Source organism: Felis catus, chromosome D3, assembly GCF_018350175.1.
Source record: "Felis catus isolate Fca126 chromosome D3, F.catus_Fca126_mat1.0, whole genome shotgun sequence".
NCBI lineage: Eukaryota > Metazoa > Chordata > Mammalia > Carnivora > Felidae > Felis > Felis catus.
This window is the reverse complement of record NC_058379.1, coordinates 44241101-44266966: the sequence shown is the minus strand read 5'-3', so window position 1 is coordinate 44266966 and position 25866 is coordinate 44241101. Positions and strand designations below refer to the sequence as shown.

Sequence of the window (25866 nt, the reverse complement as noted above, 5' to 3'; positions counted from 1 at the left end):
ATGTGTTTCTCTCAGCTAAGGTACTCAGAAGCTTATAAAGATGACATTTATAATTTCCTTTTCAAACCTAGCTTACAAAGGCAAGCATTTTTTAGCTGCCCCAGTTTTCTGAATTATTTATTGCATCTTCTAATTCTAGGCAAATTTTATATTTGGAAGGGATACTATTTACCACAGACTTCTAAAATCTTTCCTTCCCATCTTTTTTCCATTTTCTGAGAAAAATATTTTTTCTTCCCTACTCATTCTCTTAAAGTCATTAGAAGAAATTCTAACTTTGTAGTTGTTTAAGGAGGTGTTATCATTGTTGACATGGGGGAATGGTGATCTGGTTTCCAGTTTGAAAATGTGCTGGAAGTGTGCTAAATATCTAAGAAGCCACCCATCCATGCCACAGAAGGGGCTCAGGTGGCATAGACCCCAGTGCCCCATGCAGGGTTATCCTTTGAGAAAATTTCTCTTCATAAATGAACGACCAGTTTCTAGTCCACCAATTACATCATGGACTTAACAGTATCAGGCAAACATGCACATCAATTTACCCTTGACCTAGGAGGGAAAAGGGTCAGAGTACTTTTGAGGTAAAACTTGCAGATAAATTTAAAATAATGTTTAAAGTGCTCTTATCATTTGTATTACTGTAAAAAAAAGGATGGAATTGTTCTATAAACATTTGGATTAAGCAAAAGCAAGAGGCAGAGGGAATCTAAGTGTGGATCTTCATAGGGTGTTCTTTGAAAGTTCAATCTCACCTGATTGTCGAATCCGTTGAAGAGTTTGCTGGACCAGAACCTCCGATCTTGGGACAATGATGATGAAGTCCACTTTGCTGAAGTGGCCGAGGTCCAGGCTCTGGCTGCCGCTGTCTGCTATAGCACACACCTGGGATAAGAGTTTTCTGGCAACCGTTAGCTGTGGTTGATAAATTTGGAAGGTTTCAATATCTAAATCTAAAATAAAAAAGTCATAAGAACAAGATTAATTCACTTCTGTTGATGGCCACTATGAATCCATACAGGGGACACACAACACACATACATGGTAAAGTAATGCTCTCTACCAAGCATTCTCACTGTCTAGTCTCACTCTCTGTTGAGTTTTAATAGATTTGCTTATTTTCCCTGAAAACCTGGCTGAAAGGATGTGTCCAAGAGTGAATGTGGTAACTGTACAAATGTATTCTTTTAAAATCAACTGATTGTCTCACAAATCACTACTCAACACCCCTCCCCCACCCAGAAATGTAGGGACAGACTACACTCTCTCAGCGAGAGCCAGGACTCTTCTCTGGAGAGGAGAAGCAAGAGTTTCCAGTTTTCTTGCGCACTATCAGCAAGGTCAGGTGCCCAAGCCCAGACCTCGTTCAGGGAAGGAGGTGATGCTGTAACCATAATAATGCTGAGTTCCTTTGAACTTTTCTGGATGGCACCACAGTACACATTTCCTCTCCAAGTCAGTTGCAACATGATTTGAAATTCTCCTCCCTGGGGAATGCATGACACAGGTCAAGAGATACTACCTTCACCTCTCTTCCCACTTGACTTGCCAGTGTTTGTGACCTGGCAATTGTAGGTGGTTGTGGTAAACTTCAATGCTGACGCCTGTACTATCTGAAGAGACCTGACTCATGACATGGCCAGCTGGCCACTCAAGAGGTGACGTATTAGAAAAACATTGCCCAAACACTCTAAACATGCCAGTAGCTTTTTATTACAAGTTATAACCAAGCAATCTCATACGTGCATGCATGCATACACAATGAACTCAAGCAGGCAACATTTAATACTTCTTTACGAGGCTGCTTTTTATTGGGAACACATGTGGAAGTCTCACTGAAACACACAAGGGCCCAATTAACCTGCACTAATTAATGTTTTCTCAAATCAAACTACAGTGCAGCCAAGGCAAAGACAGTAGTCACAGTACCCTACCCACATGGAACCCTGAGAGTGAGTGGAGATTTATACAGGTGGCTGAGAGAACCCACTAGAAAAGCCCAAAGCTGCAAACTTACAATAACAGAATGGTTTTTGACCTGCAAAGATTACCAATCAAAATAAATCTGTCTTTTGACAGGCTATTATTTCTTTCATGTCATAGGTTAAATAGATGGGTACTAGCACAGATGATAGCATAACTTTGTAGAATTTAACCTAGTAAATTTTGAAGTTTGAGGAAATCTAAAAATATCTTTAAGCAATGTTTCTTAAGCAGGGAATTGAGGATATGAACATGGAAATCTGTTAAGTACTTTAAGAGCTTTTAAATTCTAACTTTGTTAATAATTCAAAAACTATGAACATATTTTAGATCATCTGGGTGATCATTTTCTTACCAAATAACACGCAGAAGTAAGTAACTTTTATTGTGTGTGTTTGAATTTGTTTGTGTGACTGAGCCGATGCCAAGCCATGCTGCTTTTATTGCTGAGGCAATCCTAATATATAAATTATACATTCTTATCAAGTGAAGGCCAGAAGGCTGTCAGCAGCAGCTCTATGGTTCTGTTTCACGTCTACCCTTTGTCCTATCTTTTTTATCTCGGTTCTCTCCTATGTTGTCTTTGTCAAATAGGGAATTGGGAAAGGAATCTGAACATAAAGGAATCCAATTGAATGATGGAGCTCCTCAGTCCTGGTCCCACCATCCTCTCTTATGTCCTGGAGGCTTGCAGGGAAGATGGTGTGTTGGTATTGCTGAGCTATCTGCCAGGAACGCCTTGCAATCACTGAAATTATGTGTGTTTTACGTGTCAGAGAGTAAATGAAGGGGGTGGAGAGCCAGGAGTCCTGCACGGACTGCATTCCACACTCAAGCAGTTCTTTGTAAGCCTCAGATAACACTGAAAGCTCTCTGGGCATAGCTGGTGGAGCTAAGGAAAGTACCCCATGGACCCCAGAATTTTTCGAGGGAAAAAAAGAGTCTGCTTATAATAAAGTCTTTGATTTTAATTCTAGAAGACATTTACTAAGGACAAGGTGCTTGATCCAGGCCCCATAGTAAGACATTTTTAATTTGGACCCTATTTATCATGTAGACAATGAGGAAAAGCCTGTCATAGTCTGTGACTCTAAGACAAGACCTCAAAAATCCTCAGAATGACTTAGCTTCTATTTCCTCCTTTTGGTCTGAGGTGACGTTACCCAGGTTTTGCGTGGGAATCATAGCGGCAGCCTCCTGAGCTGACACACATTCGTGAAGGTCTCCGTTGAAGGGCGTAACCACACTCTCTCCTCTTCTTTGTTGCATTTTGTCTAGAAGCTTGTCCAGGTCATCGCCTATTACACAATAAAGCGAAGATAAGAAGATTACAAGGAATGATACATTTCTATCAGTCTCCAAATTGGGCACCTAAGCTGGGTTCTCATCAAGATTTGTCAGTCAGCCAGCTTTTCCTGTCTGGGTTTACTCAGCCAGCTTTTTATGTCTGAGTTTACACTTGGCCATGCCTGTAGAGTATCTCTATAGCCAGAGTTACTCTCATTTGTATTGTGCTTACAATTTGTATGCTTTCACATGGCATATCTCTCTTGACCTCCATAATACTCAAAGTGGGCAGGATGGGATCATTCTATCTCCATTTGACATATTAGAAAACAGATCTGGGGAGGCAGAATCTCTCCCAAGGTCACATCACTAAATAGTGGCTGAGCGGAGGCCCTCCATATTAGTGCCTGCATGCCTTCCTCTGGACCCCTTGTTGTGTCAGTAACAAAATACTGAGGATAAACCATTCCGAATGAGGGAAGGTCGGCTGGCAAGTTCAAGCTCCACACTCATCTCCTTGACAGGCTAAGATTTAAATTCAGAAAATCACATAGTTAGGGGCTGTCAGTGTTGCTGAATCCTACAACCACTCACCTAATGATGTGGTTTTGAAATGCGATGCCAGGAAACTGACCTTTCCTGTGATGAGCTCATAACTAATTTCTTTCAAAAACTCACTTGTGGTGAGCATACTCTCTGCCAGAGCTCTGGACTGATGCTGACCTGCAGAACAGAGGGAGAGGAGGTGATGCATCCGTGAACAAATACTCACTAAAATATGATTTGTAATAGCAAAAATTGGAAACAACTGAAGTAAGTAACTACAGAGACTTGGTTAAGGAAATTAGGGCACATAGAAAGATGGACAATTACTCAGCATTTAAAATGACAATTTTAAACAGAAAATGTTTATAATAAAATGTTAGATGATCAAGGGCAAAAATGATATACCTTATGTTTGTAACATAAGTGAAAACATACTGTACATGTGTTTAAAGACTAGGGGAGAATATGAAAAACCTTTAAGAACTGTGTTTGCATGGCTATTATGAATATCTGTATTAAAAATGTAAGTTTAAGACATTTAATTGTTTTCTCAAATGAAAATTAAAAAAAATAATGTATTATACTTTCTGAAAGAGATTTATGTCATATGTCATAGAGAGATGGGCAGGCAGGTTTTGCCAAAGTGAGGGCGCTTGGCTTCTTTAGTAGGAACAGGTGAGAGCCTTTCACTAGAGAGAAAAAAAGCAAATTTAATTCAGATGGCTGGCTACTCATGATGGTGCCTGACAGAAAATTGCACAAAGAACAAAAACACATTTTGTAATGTACCAACCTCCTGAACCTTTTCTTTAGAGTCAATGTTACAACATAAGTATCCTCTTTAGTGAGGAGGTGAATATATGAGCTAAGTTCCTGCCAAATTTGATTAACTGGCTTAGGCCACCTGTGGCAATGGCTTTATCACATGCTAGAGTGGTAACATTTCCAAAACCTTTTAAGAACAGAAGTTACTTGAGACAAGGGTATCTATTACTAGGGTATGCTTTGAAATAATGTTCTCACAACCAGCTGACAGGGACACCAGTCAAACTAAGGGCTACAAAAATCTGATCTGAGAAGAAAAACAAAAGTTAAAATTAGGAGGAAGAACTCAAGTTGGAGCAATTAGAGATTAATTACATGGATGCTTGAACACCCAATAAATGGACAGATGATTGAATGAACAGATTTAAAAAAAACCCTAAAAAAACATGACTCACCTAGTACTACCACACAAAATTCATTTCCTCTGATTTTCGATGCACAAATTGCCACGACATAATCTGGTAGTCTTTGATAGTGTCTCATTTCACTGAGAGTCCTCAACGTCTCTGAAATGCCCTCTGCCAAAGAGTTCTGGGTCACAATCACATGAACCAAGTCTTGAGATACACTGGCAATTAGTCTAGCCAGCCAGGGGAGCTGTCCTGGAGACACAGGTGCACACTGAGCACCCATCTGCAGGGCTCTCTCTCTCAGAGTAAATTCTTGCATAGCTTTCAGCATGATTTGCTCAAATTCTTCCCTGAGAGGTATCTGATCAGGACCTAAATTGAAGAGAATTACAGCTAGAATTTTAAAAATATCACGGCTAGAAAGGAGAGAAACACACACATATGTCCGTGTACGGTCCTTCCACCATACTCCAACTGGGCAAATGGGCTCTTTTTCCTGTTGGGGCCGCAAGTATGGACCCCAACTAACCATTTTCCATTGTGAAATTACCTTCTCTCTGCCTCAATATTAAAAAAAATGCAGGCTTCTGTTTTCCTTTATGCTATTCATGATATTTTTAAAAGAGGATATACTGAGAGAGAGAGAGAGAGTATCAATTCCTTAGGGGGTTGTCCCTGAAGGTGGTATATTCGTTGACCTGTTAAACGTGGTGTTACAGACATGGTTAATGACTCAGGAGGGAAGAAGCTATACTTTAGGTTTCACCCATTTCTCAGTTTTTTTATAGCTACTTTGAAAAACAGTTTAATGTATTGCATCTGTATCTAAGGCATACTGTCCTTAGGAAAATTAAGTTTAAGTGTTTTTTATTTTAGCTTATATTTAAGCAGCCACACACTTCCCCTAGATAGAAAATCTCACTGTCATATAGCTGTTCCCCCAGCATTCTGGATTGTTAAGAATGGTGTTTGGCCCTTTCCTCCAGCTGTGGTTATGATAGGCTAAATTTGTGTGGGTGACTGGCAGTCCCTGGAATGAGGGGTGTTTTGTTTCTCTGCTTCTCTTTAAAACTCAGCCAGTCTGTAGGACAAAGCAAGCAAGTCAATGTTTGGTATACAAGTGACTCAGATGAATTCCTATGCTCACTACCTCTCTTCAGTGATTTCTTTTGCTGTGCAGACCTGAGATTTGAAAGTCAGGCTCCAGTAGACAGATACAGATCCCTCAGTGTCTGTGACCCGAGATCAAGCAATAGCCTCAGAATCCAGTATTAAAATCCCCTTGGGAAAGAATACAGGTTTAAGGGACTGCACTTCTGTATGAGAAGAGGCACCTTGAATGAGTCAGAAATCTCTCCTTCCACTAATAGGGATTTAAGTTGCCTCCCAGGCCACCACCCATGTTCTCTGGGAAAGTAAGAAAATGAAGGTTTAGTAATATTTTAAGGATATGGAAAATTAAATCCTCACAGAGTTTTTTTAATGCTGTCCATGGAAAGAGGGCAAGAACACTGCAATGCATACATTATGTTAATGTTTCTTATGCCCTCCCCAATTGCTTGCTATAGGGAGGTGGATGCCATCTTATCACCTGGGAACCACCAAAGCTTCTATCTTCATTTTGCTTTATCAAATTAGCATCATGATTAGTGGTCATTAGGTACATAGTAGGTGGTGAGCTCAAGCGTATAGATTTGTATCAACTATACAAATGCACAGTACAAATGAGATGAAGGGAAGGTGGCTGTCTATTTAAAGCTTTCTTCCATCAGAATAAATGACAGCCCAAAAGCAAGTGGTTCTGTCTGCCATTCCCTACTGCCTCTCACAGACAGACAACCTGAAGGCTCAGAGGCTTGGTTCATAGGTGTGTCCATAAGATCCACTCCAAACCGTGATTGAGTAACATGTTCTATGAAGCAGTATAATTAATTTCAAATATAAAGGCATTCTGGGAAAATAAAATTATCAAACATGTTCATAGCATTCTCTACTGCCTTAAAATTCACTTTTACAGAGTTTCAAAGGAACTACTGTTAGGAATTGAGAAGTGGAGAAAAATGTACCAAAGTTTAAATGAGGTAAAAGAGCAAAATGCCTTGCTTCCAATCACCTCCCATCATTTCCTCATCCTCAGCCTTTATGGCCAAATTGCAGGAGCCTTTTCTCCACTTCCCACAAGCTTGATAATAGTAATTTTTTCCCATCAACTGCTGGTCTCCAGCAACTCAGCCTAAGCATCAGTTCTGATGGCTTTTTTTTTTTTTTGATGGCTTTTCAGATAGAGCTACCTTAAGAAAAGACAAGGTTCCAACAGACTCAGAGCCTTCCAATAATCACTGGATTTGCTGATTTCATTATCTACTTCAAAAGGTTTTCAGACTGTGAAATAACAGATGGATTTTTTTTTTTGAAGCGACTCTAGTGGAAAAACCTGTTCATTTCGAAGAATCTTGCTTTTCTCTTCTCTGTTACACCCACGTAGCTGAGCCATCAAAGTATTAGACCTGTTCTTCTAAAAGTTTGGATTAAAAAAAAAAAGTCTATAATCTACAGTATATATGAAAATGTTCTTGCTGCCTTCTTCAAAACCTTGAAGGCAAAACAAACAAACAAAAACTCAAGGGAGTTTTTGAGAAGAAGGGAGTTGTTGAGAATAGGTATCCTAACATGCAAAATTTAGATTAAAAAAAAAAAAAGAAATAGCCAGTCATGTTGCACATTGAGAGATATATTAATTGGCTGCCAGTAAAACTCCAGAAAGAACTGATCTTGCAAGGCAGACAAGAGGTCTGATTGAATGGAGATTTTTCTTTTCCTTTTTTTTTTAAGATAAGAGCTTTTATAGTAATTTGAGGGAAGCCATTTTGTCTTGACCATTTAGTTCATTTAATTAACTTGGACTTTGATAAATTGTTATTAAGATTGAAAAAAATGCTGTGCTGACTGGCTTGGCCTGCCAATAGAATTACTCTATGCAGGCTTGTTTTACTAATTCTGGATGCATTTGGAGGTCGCTCTTAGATCTTAGAACATAGCTAAAAGTCAGTGTATGCAGCAATTAAAATTATGACATCAAATGAGCTGCAGACAGAGGTGGTTTTTATAACTTTATTACCCACTAATCAACATGATTAGCAAGTCCTATGTTTACCATCAAAGTGATATCTGAAGCCTTCCACGTTTCAAAAGCCCATGTCAAAGCAGGCCTTCACTGTCAGGGTACCAACACTTACAGCCACAGGTGCTAGCTGATGCTCCAAAGACTGAATCCGGTTGGCTGAAGCTTTTGTTTTGTTTTTAGCATTGGTTAGCCGAGTATTTTTATTATTTAACACTTATATATTTTCAAACATTAAAATAATTCCTAAGAATGCAGATGGAAAATTTCTTCTATGTAATATTACATCTTGAACATTTTCCTAAGTAAATCAGTGGCTTGAAGTCCTGAGTGTATAATTAGGCTGCATATTAGATGACCTGCTGCAGTTTGCAAAATAAAGGACATTGCAATGTAAATGCTGCTGAGCCAGGACAGTATTGTCAGGACACCTGCACACACCCACTGTGGGCCTCTGGAGGATATACCAAAGAGAGGAAGTGAAGGGTTCATGACCTATGTATCTCCTTTACCCTACAACCTACAGAGCCTTCCAGGGAGGTCCACAGTTACTGCCTCAATGAAGGAAAACATGATGGGACTACATCAAAGGGGTGTAGCTGCAGAAGAAAAAAAAAATGGATGTAGGGACAGTGGATAAACAAGATAAAAAGGCTAAGTGGAAAACTGTAAAATAATTGTCTAAGACAATGGCTACATTTTCAGTCCAGATGATAGGTGCATTTTTGGAAAGGTGGCTTGGACAGACTCCCCAAGGGAGGAGGGTAACCATGGCCATAGCCCTTTGAGGTTCTGCCTATATTAACTACTCTGGAGACCTTAGGACCATCATGAAACTGGACACTAGGTGGAGCAATTTATCTCTTCTAGGACACAAGCAAAGCCAGAGGGTAGGGAGGTTAGGCAAGAGAGAAGTGGGGAAAAAAACAGGCAAGTGGCAGAAAGGAGAAGAAAAGAAACGGGAGAAGAAAGGGAATAGTCATAGAGAGTGGGGCGGAAGGAAAAGAATGTTAGAAATGAAAGGGAAAGTAAGAGATGGACAAATAGACAAATATGAGAAAGTGGGGAAAGAAAGGGAAAAAAACCATGTTGTGAAAAGAATAAAAATGGTCACCATCAAATAATTATTAAAAATTGCTTACCCAGTCGCACAAGATACTGTATCGTCAGAAGAATCATGTTTTCCACACTCAGGAGCTGGCTGCCAGTCAACCCTAAATGTTCCAAATCTTTGTTTTCCAACTGTGGAATCTTGTAGCAATTCACCAGCAGAGGACTCACAACAATGTCACCAACATTTCCATAGAAATAGGGTAAAGTGCCATAGCCTGCCCCAATAGAAGCAGGTCAATAAAGTTCAACATTTCTTTTTGAGGTCCAACCAGGTATACTTGCTCAACTAGGATTAAAGATGCTTAACAAAGTTTCCTGCCCTCTTAGGTGACTACCAAACAAATCACTCAAATATCCTAGGGAATTCACTCAGATGCTTCTCACTTATATTAAATCAGATGAACAGGAAGCAAAAGACTCAGATTATATTATCTCTGTTTCCCACAGAAAGGACATGTTAATATTATATCTGCCACAGAGAATTGATGAGAATTTGCAAAACATCTCTGTATCCTTTTGTAAAACTGCAATGATAAAATATTTCCCAATAAAATTCTTGATCAAGTTTCTTTCCACATAAGACGACAGAACACAAACTACAATAACATGTTTCATTTCCTGAGGTTTTCTTAAACATTTTAAAAAGCTAAACTCATTGATCACCAGCAATATTCTTCTAGTCACTGGTACTTGCAGGTTCCTACTCTTTGTGCTATCTTAGTTATTTTTATGTTCCCTTCTTAAATGTCCATAAACAGCCTCAAATTATCTTAGAAGTAGATAGGACAAAAATATGTTGAAATGTACCCTATTTTGGTGGTGTGGTAAAGAGCGTAGTCCCTCTGTAAGACCTTCTAAAAGGCAGACACCAAATGGTCCCATGTTCCAAATATCTTTCCAAGGCTTAGCTGCATTATGCATGCCATTCAGGTGTTCAATAAGAACTTCCTGACCATATGGAATTTAAACAACTGGGGTTCTCCCAGTGCCTATAGGCCCAAGAGCAGTGGATAGGGAAGCCTGATAAAGGACAGGGCTTGAAGCAAAACCATCCATGTCAGTAGGCTCCAGTCAACCAAAAGAAGCAGATAACACCTCACATAGACATACCCTAAAGATCCAGTGGAGCTTATACACCCTATCTGTTCAGTTCCAAAGGTAAAGCAGGTAGTCTCCTTCTGATCTAGGATAGCACCCAAATGAGGTGACTCTTGATGTGAGTCTGAAAAGCACTAAGTTAGTCCTGGAATCTAGAGACCTCCAAATGTCTGCACCTCTACTTATAGACATCTTGGAAACACTCAGACTCTATAAACATACTAATTCACAGATGCTTCTCCATGGTTCAGATATGCAACTCTGGGACTTCTTTGTTCTCCTGAATGGGGCCTGTTAGCTGGTTCGGCTTGTGTTTTCATTTCTCTGTGGTTTGGCTCCCTTTTCCCCACCTTGTCCACTCTTGCCAACCCTTCAGGAACTAACTGAAACATCACCTCTGAGAAGTCTTTTCAGACTCCCTCCAGGCAAAGTTAAGCTCTCTCTCCTCTGAGTTCTTGTAGTTCTTGGTTGTGAACCTGTACTAGCTCAAGTATCACACTGTTGTACTTATTTAAATGATAGACTCCCTACCTAACAGTATTCCCTGCAGGCAAATAGACTGCCTTATTTCCAACTTCTAGTCACATGTTTAATATAGCATGAGAGAGCTGGCCAATAAAAGCTGAAAGAATTAATAAATGGATAAATGAATACATGCATGAACAAATATGGATAAATATATGAAGAATGAAATGAAGAAACAGTACTAGATGCCAGCAGACACAGGCAATTTGGAATTCTTTCCCCTTACCTATCAGAATTACTGGTCTAACTCCTGAGTTAGTCAGCAGGTTTTCAGGAACAATTACAGTTTCCCCTGCAGGAATGGGTCGAGGTTGTAAAATTCCAGTTAATGGGGTCTGTGGAACTGGGGCAGATAAAAGGGACTCTGGAAAAAAAGTTGTTTGACAAGAAGGATTAGACATGAAAGCTAAGTGAAATACAACTGAAATCAACAGACTTAATACTTTTAATACAGAAGTTTTAGAAGTCTAATCGTCCATTGTTCTTTAATTAAAGTAATTCATGGTTTATTATATAAAATTATAAGTGACAAAAACAAAAGGAAAAAAAATCAACCATAAATCACATCATCTGGAGATAACTACTATTTAGCATTTTCATAGTTTTTCCTAGTTGTTTTTCCACATGCAATCTTTTGGATTCTGTTTCATAGTTAACTCCCCCACCTCCACTCCAATTATCGTGGCTTATCTGTTCATTATAGAGAATTGGAAAATTCCAAAAACAGTGAAGAAGGTCAAACTCATCACTAATCAGTACTATCTAGAGTCAAACACAGTAACATACAGGCATAATTCTTTGTATATATAGAATCTCTATGTAGTCTTTAAAACTAAACAAATTTTTGAAGAATCCCATCCATGTCTTAGAATTGGCATGTTTACATTTGTCTGTGCTTAATACAGCAAGGCAGACTAGTGTTTGAACATTTAACAGTAGGTACCCAATGGCTATGGCTTGGTTATTATAAAGGAGAACAAGTTGGGTTTTTTTGGGGGGTGGGAGTGGTTTCTAGACCAGAAATAATAGGTGCAGGTCACATAAGGAACCAGAGCTCAGGAGAACATATCTAATAGCACAACCGGCAAAACAAGTCCATTTGTGACCTGTGCTGGTGGGCTACTAGCATCATGCCGCATGTAAAGAATGGCTTATTGATACTGTGGGCCAAAACAAAGCCAGATGCTAACTTAAGATCCATTGTGATAACACATGTACTTTTAGGGAAGACAGATGTGATGGGGACAAAATATCAGCTACTATTAATTTCCTTACATAATACAGGACATAATGATTAAGGAAATTTATCTCCAATGGTTCAGGGAAAGAATAGAAGACACCTCTGCTAATTAAAAAAACAAACAAACAAAAAAACTTAAAACCCATCTTACCACTTCTTGAAAGAGGGCGAACTGTAGGAACAGGTACAACTAAACCAGGTTGGGGGACAGGTGACCCAGGATACCATCCCCGGTGTCGTTTCTTTGGTGGCCCAGAAATAAACATGGTAGCTGAAGGCAAAAAGAAAGATGAGCCTTGTCCTTACTAGTGGAAGAAAAAAGAGAATTCAGAGTAACATGGGGCCTTTAATTTGATTATACTCAGAAAGTCTAAGCCACTCTTCTAGAGGTAAAGATAAAATTAGAAAAAGTCACCCTAACAATACCACCTCACATTTGTATGCTGTTTTACAATTTACAGTTTTACCCAGATTATTTCATTTAATTCTGCCAACAACCCTGTGAAGTTGTAGGATAAGTATATTTTTATACCAATTTTGTAGGTGGTTAAAGGAAGGCTCAGATTTGCCCAGAGTCACACTATAGAGAAGAACCTTGAACTCTGTATCTTGGTCAGCAAGGCTCATGGTTTTTCAAGACATTTCCTTTTACATCTGTTTCAACACTATTTTATAGTGAGGCTCATCCTTGTAAATCACCAAGATATTTAATCATCATGGTTCACACCAATCATAAACCTTCAAAACTTTGGACGAGAAGCTAAGGAAAAACTGGGAGTGTACTGTCAGATAATTCATCACTCCAAACTCTATAGCACTTCTTCCATAATTTAGGTACATTCTTTCAAAACTCTAAGGTGGGTATTGTACCTTGGTCTCCTGATGCATAGCTAGGTCTTGGTGATAATGAATAATTTCCTGGGCGGGCTGGAGTAGAGCTGGAGGCACTGCTCTTCCCTCCATGGCTACTGTTTCCATTAGCAGCATCTGTACCACATGAGAGGAAGACTCAGAACAGAGGCTGAGCAGAACACTGCATTCTGTGACACTGAATTTTTCCACATGCAATCTTGATAAACCGCACACTGTAGGATTCAAAGACATCTCATGGACTGGACAGTACAGTTGTGTAAAACTGACTACAACCATAAGACTGGTACTTTCTTCAAAATGAAATGTCACCTAAAAATAATTTTCTGGGATCCTAAGAGATCTTTTACAATCATTTTCAGTGAAGCCTTTGGAGATGGTGGGTGGAAGAAAGAGAAAGTTGTTTTGTTTTTACTTTATATCTTGGGAATTTTCAAACATATACAAAAGTGGAGAAAATAGTATAATAAATTACATACCTATCACCCAGCTTCAACAGTTATCAACACATGGCCAATCTTGCTTTATCTATACTCCCTCTCCCTTCCCCCTCACCCAACAGACACACATACTTGCTCTAGATTATTTTGAAGCAAACTTATTTATATCATTTCATCCATAAATGTTTCTGTATGAGTTTCTAAAATAAAAGAACTCTTAAGAACATAACTGTAATAGGGGCACCTGGGTAGTTTAGTTGGTTAAGCGTCCAACTTGGGCTCAGGACATAATCTCACAGTTCTCAAGTTCAAAGCCCCGTGTTGGGCTCTATGGTGACAACTTAGAGCCTGGAGCCTGCTTCAGATTCTGTGTCTCCCTCTCTCTCTGCCTCTCCCCCACTTGTACTCTGTCTCTCCCTCTCTCACAAATAAATACACATTAAAAAAATTTAAGAACATAACTGTAATGTCATTATTATACTTAAAATTATCCATGATTAATAATTTCTTAATATCAAATATCCCATTAATATTCAAATTTCCCCCCAGTTATCTCAGAAATAGTTTTTTTTTTTTTACAGTGGACTTCCTCAAAAAGGAAGGTTCAAAAAGGATCTACACATTGTTTAGTTTTTATGTCCCTTAAACCTTTTTTTAAGTTCACAATTATTTATTCATATAATAAAAATACTCAGTGTTCACATTTCATGGATTGTCTCACAAATTTTAAGAATAATTAAAAAAAAAAGAATAATTTGTTTGAATCAGGGTAAGATCATACACTGCAAGTAGACTTAAGATTATGTAATTTTTGCTGAGTTTCCCAGACTCTTTAGGGTGTAAGTTATATCCTTCCCCCCCACCCCTCCTTCAACCTCCTTTAATCTACAGGATTCCCCTTCTTTTCTTTCTTCCAGTTAATTTGCTGAAAATCTGGCAGAATTTCTCATTTTCTGAATTTTGCTGATTGACTATCTATGGCATCATTTAATGTCCCCTCTTTCCTATATACGAATTGTTAGATACAGAGGTTGGCTCAGATTCAGGATTGAATTTTGGGGCAAGCGTATCTCATAAATAGTGTCATATTCTTCCATCAGCAGGCACATAATAACTGGCTTTCTCTCTTTTTGTCATGTTAAGAAAGAGCAGGGGGTTCAAGAGCTGTTATCTTAATCCTCAAATTATAAAGTTGTCCATCAAGGGGTGCCTGGGTGGCTCAGTTGGTTAAACATCTGATTTTGGCTTAGCTCACAGCTCGTGGGTTCAAGTCCCGCATCAGGCTCTGTGATGACAGCTCAGAGCCTGGAGCCTGCTTCAGGTCCTGAGTCTCCCTCTCTCTCTGCCCCTCCCCTGCTCATGCTTTGTCTCTGTCTCTCAAAAATGAATAAACATTAAAAAAAATTTTTTAAGTTGTCCATCAGTCCATCTGATGGTTTTAGCAACTATGCTGGTTTACTGCCAAGATCTATAATGTCACTAATTTTTAAAATATTGTAACAACTTGGACTCAGTTTGTTCAAGTCTGTAATCTAACCGGAAGGTAGATTCTACAAGAACTGTTGGAAAAGAATAAGAAACTTGTAAAGCTTCCAAGAATGATAAGCTCTCTTTCTTCTCATTCTTCCTCTACCTCTCTGACCATTTATTTTCCTTAAACACTGGAATTTTCGAAAATATTGTCCTTGTTAACAGCTTGCCTTCTCCTACCTTTCCCCTTAGCAGATACTATTTACCCTGGTGATTTTTTTTTTAGGTAGGCTCCAATATGGGGCTTGAACTCAGAACCTTGAGATCAAGACCCGAGCTGAGAACAAGAGTCAGACGCTTAACTGAATGAGCCACAGGCAAGCCCCCACCGGTGACTTTAACCTCATGTACAATAAATTAGATGACTGTTGAGCAGCTCCACTTGGATTATTCCACTTGGGCATTTCAAACTTAACATGTCCAAAGTTGAACTCACAATCTCCTCCTGGAGAACCTGCTCCTTCTTCTGTATTTTCTGTCTTAAGTAATTGCATCACCATTAGCAGAAAGATGGATGCAGACCCGAGACCCCTTCTTACACTTCATGCTTACATTAATCAGACAAATTCTGCTGATTTTACTTCCTGAGTAGTTCTTCAATATGTCTCTTCCTCTACAACCTATTATTATCCAGGTCAAGGACCTCGTTCACCTAGACTACTGAAATGACCTCCAACTAGTTTTCCTACCTTTTTTTTTTTTTTTTTTCTGCCCAAGTGATCTAACTCAAGTTCAAATCAGACCAGATCAACTGCTATGTTCCATAAGTTATAGAGTAAAATCCATTCTTCTTAGCTTGGCCTCTTGTGACCCTTTCCTTGCCCACTACTTGCTCCCCTCCTGCCACTCCCTGAGTTTTACGTTTTATGGTTCTAACAAGTCCAAACCAGTGGAAGTTCCTGCACACATCATGCTGCTTCTTTTCTTTCCTTTTCCTTTCAAGCTTTGATCTTGGATTTTCCCTGAATTTGAAGTATCTTTCCCCTACTCCTTTGTGCAGTGAATATCTCCTCATAGTTCAAGACCAAGCTCCTCCAAGAACTCATTCTTCATTACTCCCTAAAATGTTGGGCTAAAACTCTCCCTCCTTTGTGCTCCCCAAGCATATTGCTGTATTTACTGTAGTACACTGAAAATAACTTCCTATAGGTCTATCCCCCCAACTAGGTTATTAGTTCATTAGAGGTCAGGGATTGAGCATTATTTATATTTGTATCCTCAGTTCCTCAAAATAGCAGGTACCCAAGAAATGTTTGCTGAACAAAACCAACCTGCTCTGTCTTCCCATGTGCCAAATGTCATTCCTTGACTCTTCTGGTTGGAGCACAGAGAACACAAAGCTTTGTATAATAATACAATATTAGAGACAGCCCCACTTCTGTCTTCAGCTGGAAGGAAAAGAGCTTCTGTTTTCTTGTATTAAATTGTCAACTGGATTTCACATAAGTCTTTTATAGACTATGTATTTACCAAAGAAATATAAATGAGGAAAACATCACCTGCAGCAAAAGTCTTCCCTACAACCTGCAAAGATAAAGCCAGTGGCTTCACAACATTCTTATTCCGGGTCAGGTCCTGAGCTCCACTTAAATTGATTGCAGAATTAGCTGGACTGAGAATCGGTGAATCTTGAAAATGAAACAGGTTGTTCAAATTAGAAACTATTTTACATGCAGGAAGAAAGTTAATTCATCAAGAAAGAAATGAGAGAAAGCAGATTGTAAAATACCAGTTTTATCCTTGACCTATTTTAAGAAAGTCATTTTCTCTGTATTCAGGTTTCACTTTCTTTGTATGTATTTAACAAACACTATAAGTTACTATGTGCTGGGTACTAGTATATGTACTTTAAATATATCAATTCACTGAGTTCCTATAAAAACTCAATGAGATAGGTAGTATTACTTTAAGGAGTAGTAGTCATTTAACTTGGTCAAAGTCATATGACGTGGCATCAAGGATATCATTATGTGCCATATTAAAACTATCTCAGGGGTGCCTGGGTGGCTCAGTCGGCTTATGTCTGACTCTTGATTTCAGTTCAGGTCATGATCTCACAGTTCGTGAGAACGAGCCCCGAGGCAGGCTTAGTGCTGATAGTGTAGAACCTGGTTGGGATTCTCTCTCTCTCTCTCTCTCTCTCTCTCTCTCTCTCTCTCTCTCCCTCAATAAATAAATAAATAAATAAATAAACATTAAAAAAAATCTTCACAGTTCCCCTTAAAGTTGTATTTTAATTAAATATATTTAATTTTATTCAGATGAGTTTGTTATTTAAAAGTTGTTCTGCAAACTAAGTCATTGCAACGTAGGAAGAAGTACTTTCGCTGAAGGAGTTTGCTTTAACTTTTGGAATAAACTTGAATTAATTTACCTATATAATGCTAGGTACATCCAAAAGGTGGTTCCCATTTGGATTCAGAAAATAATGCAGCTCAGAAAAAACACATGCCATTTCAGAAACAGGCCATGGGGGATATAAAGACTAAAGCCAAATAGAGTTTTCCAAAATAAGTATAGACCCCCAATCAGTGACTCTACTCTACCAGAAAGCTTAATCAATTAGTACCAGCAAGGGTCAAAGGGATTGTGAAAATTTGAAAAGAAAAAAATGTTCTAAAGAACAGGATATTGATGGTACTACATTAGGAATTATCTAAAAGATAGTATTTGTACACAATGTGATTACTGATACATCTAATCAGTATTCCTCATAAGAACTCAAAAAGTTGAGTTTTGAATGGCTCAAAAAACTAAAAAACTAAAAAAAGTAAAAAAAAAAATTGAGTTTTCAACTGGCTTAAAAGAGTTAATGTGTCTCTCTGGGAGCCAGACTTACCACCCAGGAGCAATTTTAAGGTCTATAGGAAGAATAGAGACCAGCAACTGCATATGCATTACAACACTGCAGAAAACTGAAGACAGTTTTTAATGTCTTATAGGATAGGAATCCTAGAGGAGTTTGATGTGCTATTATATAGGTTAGTCATTATGTTTTGGGCCACAATTGTATTGTTTGGAACAAGGCTAGTAACTTACTATAGTGGTTTATACCTATAATTTTAGCATATTTCTAATAGTCCAGGTAAACATATAGGTGAAAAGTAGTTGATCAATTATGAAGGGTTGTGATTTACCTTATTTTTTCAAATCACTGAATGAAAATTAGCACAGACCAATATTTTTAAAATAATGAAAAGGAAAAAAATGAATGTACAAAAATCAGTCTTCATATATATAAACAACAATAAATAGATAAATGCCTAGGAATAAGCTTAATAAGAAATGTACAAAACTATATGGAGAAAACTTTACGAAACTTCTTAATATAATGTCCGGGATTTGTTTCATCTATTTGCTTATTTATTTATTTATTATCAAACCTGCTTTATTGCATGTTTTAGCACAATTGTTCCAAGCAAAAACCATCGTTTTATGTTAACCATATTGCATTCATTTGCACACCTAAAGTGTCATTTCTCCAGTTATTTTACCAGAGCCACGTTTACAATTATCTGTAAGGTCAAATCTATTTTTGTAATACATTTTAATTTATTTCTTATTATATATATAATATATAAATTATAAATATATATATAAATATAAATATATAAATTATATATATATAATTTATTGTCAAATTGGTTTCCATACAACACCCAGTGCTCATCCCAACAGGTGTCCTCCTCAATGCCCATCACCCACTTTCCTCTCTCCCTCACCCCTCATCAACCCTCAGTTTGTTTTCAGTATTCAAGAGTCTCTTATAGTTTGCCTCCTTCCCTCTCTGTAACTTTTTTTTTCCCCTTCCCCTCCCTGCTGGTCCTCTATTAAGTTTCTCAGGATCCACATAAGAGTGAAAACATATGGTATCTGTCCTTTTCCACCTGATTTATTTCACTTAGCATAATACTCTCCAGTTCCATTCACATTGCTACAAATGGCCAGATTTCATTCTTTCTCATCGCCAAGTAGTATTCCATTGTATATATAAACCATATCTTTTTTATCTGTTAGTCAGTTGATGGACATTTAGTCTCTTTCCATAATTTGGCTATTGTTGAAAGTGCTGCTATAAACATGGGGGTATAAGTGCCCTTATGCATCAGCACTCCTGTATCCCTTGGGTAAATTCCTAGCAGTGTTATTGCTGGGTCATAGGGTAGGTCTATTTTTAATTTTTTGAGGAACCTCCACACTGTTTTCCAGAGCGGCTACACCACTTTGCATTCCCACCAACAGTGCAACAAGGTTCCCATTTCTCCACATCCTTGCCAGCATCTATAGTCTCCTGATTTGTTCATTTTAGCCACTCTGACCAGTGTGAGGTGGTATCTCGGTGTGGTTTTGATTTGTATTTCCATGATGAGGAGTGACATTGAGCATCTTTTCATGTGCCTGTTGGCCATCTGGATGTCTTCTTTAGAGAAGCATCTATTCATGTCTTCTGCCCATTTCTTCATGGGATTATTTGTTTCTCGGGTGTGGAGTTTGGTGAGTTCTTTGTAGATTTTGGATACTAGCCCTTTATCCAATATGTCATTTGCAAATATCTCTTCCCATTCCTTCGGTTGCCTTTTAGTTTTGTTGGCTGTTTCCTTTGCAGTGCAGAAGCTTTTTATCTTGATGAGGTCCCAGTAGTTCATTTTTGCTTTTAATTCCCTTGCCTTTGGAGATGTGTCAAGTAAGAAATTGCTGCTGCTGAGGTCAGAGAGGTTTTTCCTGCTTCTCCTCTAGGGTTTTGATGGTTTCTTGTCTTACATTCAGGTCATTCATCCATTTTGAGTTTATTTTTGTGAATGGTGTAAGAAAGTGGTCTAGTTTCATTCTTCTGCATGTTGCTGTCGAGTTCTCCCAGCACCATTTGTTAAAGAGACTGTCTTTTTTTCCATTGGATATTCTTTCCTGCTTTATCAAAGATTAGTTGGCCCTACATTTGTGGGTCTAATTCTGGAGTCTCTATTCTATTCCATTGGTCTATGTGTCTGTTTTTGTGCCAATACCATACTGTCTTGATGATTACAACTTTGTAGTAGAGGCTAAAGTCTGGGATTGTGATGCCTCCTGCTTTGGTTTTCTTCTTCAATATTACTTTGGCTATTCGGGGTCTTTTGTGGTTCCATACAAATTTTAGGATTGCTTGTTCTAGCTTCAAGAAGAATGCTGGTGCAATTTTGACTGGGATTGCATTGAATGTGTAGATTACTTTGGGTAGTATTGACATTTTGGCAATATTTATTCTTCCAATCCATGAGCATGGAATGTTTTTCCATTTCTTTGTATTTTCTTCAATTTCCTTCATAAGATTTCTATAGTCAGGATTTGTTTTAAAATACTGATGGAAGAGGGGCACCTGGGTGGCTCAGTCAGGTAAGCGTCCAACTTCAGCTCAGGTCATGATCTCATGGTTCATGGGTTTAAGCCTCACATCAGGCTCTGTGCTGACAGCTTGGAGCCTGGAGCTTGCTTCAGATTCTGTCTGCCTTCAGATTCTGCCTCTCTCTCTGCCCTTCTTCCCCCACTTGCCCTCTGTCTCTCTCTCTCAAAAATAAATAAACATTAAAAAAAATTTAAAGTAAAATATTGAGGGAAGGAAGGGGAAAGGAAATAAGACTAAATAATACTGGCCATGTGCTCATAATTTTGCAGTCAAATGCTCTGCCACTCATGTGCTCATAATTTTAAAGCTTGGTCTATGGTTTTGGTTCATAATATTAGTCTATTTTTTTTAAGTTTTTATTTAAATTCCAGTTAGTTACAGACAGTGTAATATTAGTTTCAGGTGTACAATATAGTGATTCAACACTTCCATACGACCCCCAGTACTCATCAAAACATATGCACTCATTAATTCCCATCACCTATTTAACCCATTCCCCCACCCACCCACTTCTGGCAACCATTAGTTTGTTCTCTAGAGTTTAGAGTCTGTTTCTTGGTTTGCCTCTCTCTCTCTCTCTCTTTTTTTTTTCCCTTTACTTGTTTGCTTTGTTTCTTAAATTCCACATGAGTGAAATCATATGGTATTTGTCTTTCTCTGACTTACTTCATTAGGCATAATACTGGCCAGCTCCATCAATGTTATTGCAAATGGCAAAATTTCATTTTTTTAATCACTGAGTAATATTCTATTATATATATATCTATATCTATATATCTATATAGATATCGATATAGATAGATATATATCGATATAGATATATATCGATATATATATATATCTATATCGATATATATCTATCTATATCGATATCTATATAGATATAGATATAGATATAGATATATATCGATATATATAGATCTATATCTATATCTATATCTATATATATATATATCACATCATATCTTTTTTATTCATTCATCAGTTGATGGACACTTGGGCTGTTTCCATAATTTGGCTTTGGAGATGCTGCTGCTGTAAACACTGGGGTGCATGTATCTCTTTGTATTAGTATTTTTTTATTCTTTGGGTAAATACCTAGTAGTGTAATTACTGGATTTTAGGGTTGTTCAATTTATAACTTTTTGAGGAACCTCCATACTGTTTTCCACAGTGGCTGCACCAGTTTGCATTCCCACCAACAGTGCATGTGGGGTTCCCCTTTTTCACATCCTCACCAACACCTGTTGTTTCTTGTGTTGTTGATTTTACCCATTCTGACAGGTGTGAGGTGATATCTCATTGTAGTTTTGATTTGCATTTCCCTCATAATACATGATGATGAGCATCTTTTCATGTGTCTGTTGGCCACCTGTATATCTTCTTTGGAAAAATGTCTATTCATGTCTTCTGCCCATTTTTCAACTGGATTATTCATTTTTTAGATGTTTAATTTTATAAATTCTTTATATATTTTGGATACTGACCCTTTATCAGATATGTCCTTTGCAAATATCTTCTCCTATACCACAGGCTGCCTTTTAGTTTTGTTGATTGCTAGTCTATTTTTATATGTATTTTAACTTTTCATAATAAAGATTTCTAAAAATTAAAAAATATTTACTTCTGAATATCATGAAAATAGACTTGAACAAATGTCAAGATATACCAAGTTTCTGAGCAGGAACATTCAATGTCAAAAAGATTAAGTCATGGGGCAGCTGGATGGCTCGGTTGGTTAAGCATCTGACTCCTGATTTTGGCTCAGGTCATGCTCTCATGGTCTATGAGATCAAGCCTTGCATTGGGCCCAGTGCTGACAGCATGGAGCTGCTTGGGATTCTCTCTCTCCCTCTCTCTCTGCCCCTCTCCCATTCATGCATGCTTTCTCTTTCTCTTTCAAAATAAATAAACTTTAAAAAAGATGAAATCAAGCTAGGTTAATTTATGAATTTAGTGTGATCCTAGAAAAATACCAACGGGTTTAGATATTATTAGAATAACTACTAGAATTCTTAGAATGTTTATAAAGTAGGTAAATTGATGTAATGTTGATAAGGAAAAAAAAGAAACACACAAGGATAGCTGGAAACATTCTGAAAAATAAGAGAAATGAGGGGAGCCTAATATGATGACATAATAAGGCTTATAAAACCTCAGTCAATAAATACTGTAGTCTTGGTGCATTAGTAGACAAATAGAATAATATAACAAAAAAGGCAGTAAGAAATAGATGCAAATACACAAGAGAATTTATATAAGATAAAAGTAGCTCAAAGCCACAATGAAGATGAACCCATTCAATAAACTGTATTGAGGCCATTGGATATACAAGAAAAAAGTTAAGATGGACCCACATCTTAACACTAAACACCAAACAAAGTCAAATGGACAATAGATATAAATTCAAAAACTGAAGATATAGAAATAATAAGACACAACGTGGAAGAGTTATCACCTTAAAATGGAAAAGGGCAAACTATTGTTCAAAACACAGAACCCATTAGAAAAAGGTTTATATAGGGGTGCCTGGGTGGCTCAGTCGGTTAAGAAGCCGACTTTGGCTCAGGTCAAGATCTCGCGGTCCGTGAATTCGAGCCCCGCGTCGGGTTCCGTGCTGACCGCTCAGAGCCTGGAGCCTGTTTCAGATTCTGTGTCTCCCTCTCTCTCTGGCCCTCCCCCATTCATGCTCTGTCTCTGTCTCAAAAATAAATAAACGTAAAAAAATTTTTTTAATAAAAAAAATAAAAAAAGAAAAAGGTTTATATATATAATTCAGCTACATAAAAATTAAAAAAAATATGTATGACAAAGCATACTATATCCATGCAAACAATAGCTAGAGAGGACTGGAGTAGCCATACTAGTATCAGAAAAAAATAGACTTTAAGACAAGAATTGTTACTAGAGAAAAAGAAAGATATTTTATATTGATAAAAGGATTAATTAACTAGGAAGACATAAAAATTAAAAACATACATGCACCTAAAAAGAGCCCCAAATTCGTGAAGCAAAGACTGACAGAATTGAAGGGAGAAATAAGCAATTTAATAGTAATCAATTGAGACTATAATATGCCACTTTCAATAATGAATAGAAAAAGTAGGGAGGTGATCAACAAGGAAACAGAATACTTGAACAACACTATAAATCAACTAGACTTAACTGAAAGCAATAAAACATTCTCCCACCAAAAGCAGAATACATATTCTTCTCAAGTGCACAGAGAAAATTCTCGAGTATAGACAATATGTTAGATGATAAAATAAGCCTCAATAAACTTAAAGGAAATTACATCCTACAAACTACATTCTCTGACCTCAATGGCCTCAAATGAGCGATCAATTACAGAAGGAAATTTGAAAATTCACAAATATGTGGCAATTAAACAAGGTACACCTAAATAACCAATGAGTCAAAGAAGAAATCACAAGGGAAACTAGATATCACTTTAAGATAAATTAAAATGAGAGGTGCCTGGGTGGCTCAGTTGGTTAAGTGTCCAACTTCAGCTCGGATTATGATCTCACGGTTCATGAATTTGAGCCCTGCATGAGGCTCTGAACTGACAGCATGGAGCCTGCTTGGAATTCTCTCTCTCTCTTCTCTCTCTACCCCTCGCCAACTCTCTCTCTCTCTCTCAAGATAAATAAATGAACTTAAAAAAAAAAGATTGGCATGCTGGTGTGGTTCAGTCAGTTAAGCGTCTGACTTTGGCTCAGGTCATGATCTCGTGGTTCATGAGATGGAGCCCAGCATCAGGCTCTACTCTGGCAGAGCAGAGCCTGCTTGGGATTCTCTCTCTGTCCTCCCCCACTTGTGTGCATTCTCTCTCTCTCTCTCAAAATAAATAAATAAACATTTTTTAAAAAGATAAATGAAAATGAAAAAACAACATATGGAAACTTATGAGATGCCATTAAAGAAGTGCTCACAGGGAAATTTATCGTTGTGAGTGCCTATATCAAAACAGAAGAAAACTCTCAACTAACCTCTATCTTAAAAAACTAGAAAAGGAAGAGCAAACTAAACTCAAAAGTAAGCAGAAGAAAGGAAATAATAAAGGCTACAGCAGAAATGAGTGAAGTAGGGAACAGAGAAACAAGAGCAAAAATTAACAAAACCAAGTTTGTTTTTTGAGTAGACAAAGTTGACAAACTTTTAGCTAGATTGCCCAAGAAAAAGAAAAGATGCAAATTACTAAAATAAAAAATGAAAAAGAGGATATCACTGGCAACTTTCTATGCCATTATTACAGACTGAATTGTGTTCCCTCCCCCCAAAAACTCATATTTTGAAACCTTAATGCCTAGTACCTTTGAATGTGACAGTATTAGGGCACTTGAGTGGCTCAGCTGGTTGAGCATCTGACTCTTGATTTTGGATCATGTCATGATCCCAGGGTCATGGGATTGAGTCTTGTGTCAGGATTCATTCTCTCTCCCTCTACCCCTCTCCCTCTGCCTCTCTTCCTCTCTCTCTCTTTCTCTCTCAAATAAAAAATAGAGAATATATATATATAAAGAATGTGACAGAATTTGGAGATAGTATCTTTAAAGAGGTAATTAAGATTAAAGAAGGTCACGAGGGTTGGGTGTTCATCTGACTGGTGTTCTTATAAGAAGAGAAAGAGACACCAGGGATGTACACACACACAGAGGAAGGGCCATATGAAAATGTAGGAAGAAGGCAGCTATCTGCAAGCCAAGGAAAATCCAACCCTACTGTACCTTGATCTTGGACTTGCAGCCTCTAGAACTTTGAGAAAATAAATTTCTGTTGTTTAAGCCACTCAGTCTGTGATATTTTGTTATGGTAGCCCTGGCATACAGACATTTAATTATATAACTCAAATGAAGTGGATAAAAAAAAAATACTAAGGAATACACTACAAAACTACTAGGGTTAATAAATGAGTTCACCAAAATTGCAGGATAAAAGATCAAGATACATTCATCAACTGTATTCCATGCACTTGTAATAAACGATACAAAAGTAAAATTAAGAAAAAGCTTCTTCCATTTAAATAGCATCAGAAAAATTAAATACTTAGGAATAAATTTAATACAAGAACTATAAAACTTATACTAAGAAAACTATAAAACATTATCAATAATTTTTTTAAAGATTTTAAAAGAATTGAAAGACATCTCATGCTCATGGGTCAGAAGACTTATTATTGTTAAGATGGCAGTATTCCCCAAGCTCATCATAAAATCCATTTGGAAGTGCAAAGGACCCAGAATAGCAAAACAGTCTTGGAAAAGAAAGACAAAACTGGAGGATTCACACTTCATCATTTCAGAACTTCATATAAAGCTACAATTAACACACAGGGTGGCATTGACAAAAGGGTAGACATACAGATCAATGGAATAGCACTTAGGGTCCAGAAATAAGTCATTGCATATTATGGGTAATTAAATTTTTTTTAGGTTTATTTATTTTTAAGAGAGAGAGTGCACAAGGGGAGGAGGGGCAGAGAGAGAGAGGGAGACACAGAAATTAAAGCAGGTTCCAGGCTCTGAGCTGTCAGTGCAGAGACTGACGCGGGTTTCAAA

General features: G+C 37.6%; 1 protein-coding gene across 12 annotated transcripts in view; it reads right to left on the bottom strand.

The window, feature by feature from the left end:
• Positions 1-25866, bottom strand: part of GREB1L (GREB1 like retinoic acid receptor coactivator) — a 287968-nt gene that overhangs the window by 75557 nt on the left and 186545 nt on the right. For 11 of the 12 annotated variants that reach the window (XM_045041740.1, XM_045041743.1, XM_023241804.2 and 8 more), the window contains 9 exons: positions 16425-16553; positions 12956-13072; positions 12237-12356; positions 11072-11209; positions 9252-9437; positions 5034-5360; positions 3862-3990; positions 3144-3278; positions 753-950 (listed from right to left, as the gene is read on the bottom strand). In XM_045041740.1, coding sequence (XP_044897675.1) covers positions 753-950; positions 3144-3278; positions 3862-3990; positions 5034-5360; positions 9252-9437; positions 11072-11209; positions 12237-12356; positions 12956-13072; positions 16425-16553 — 1479 coding nt within the window. Of the gene's footprint in view, positions 1-752; positions 951-3143; positions 3279-3861; positions 3991-5033; positions 5361-9251; positions 9438-11071; positions 11210-12236; positions 12357-12955; positions 13073-16196; positions 16364-16424; positions 16554-25866 lie in introns of those variants that run through there. The other variant, XM_045041747.1, reaches the window with a different exon arrangement.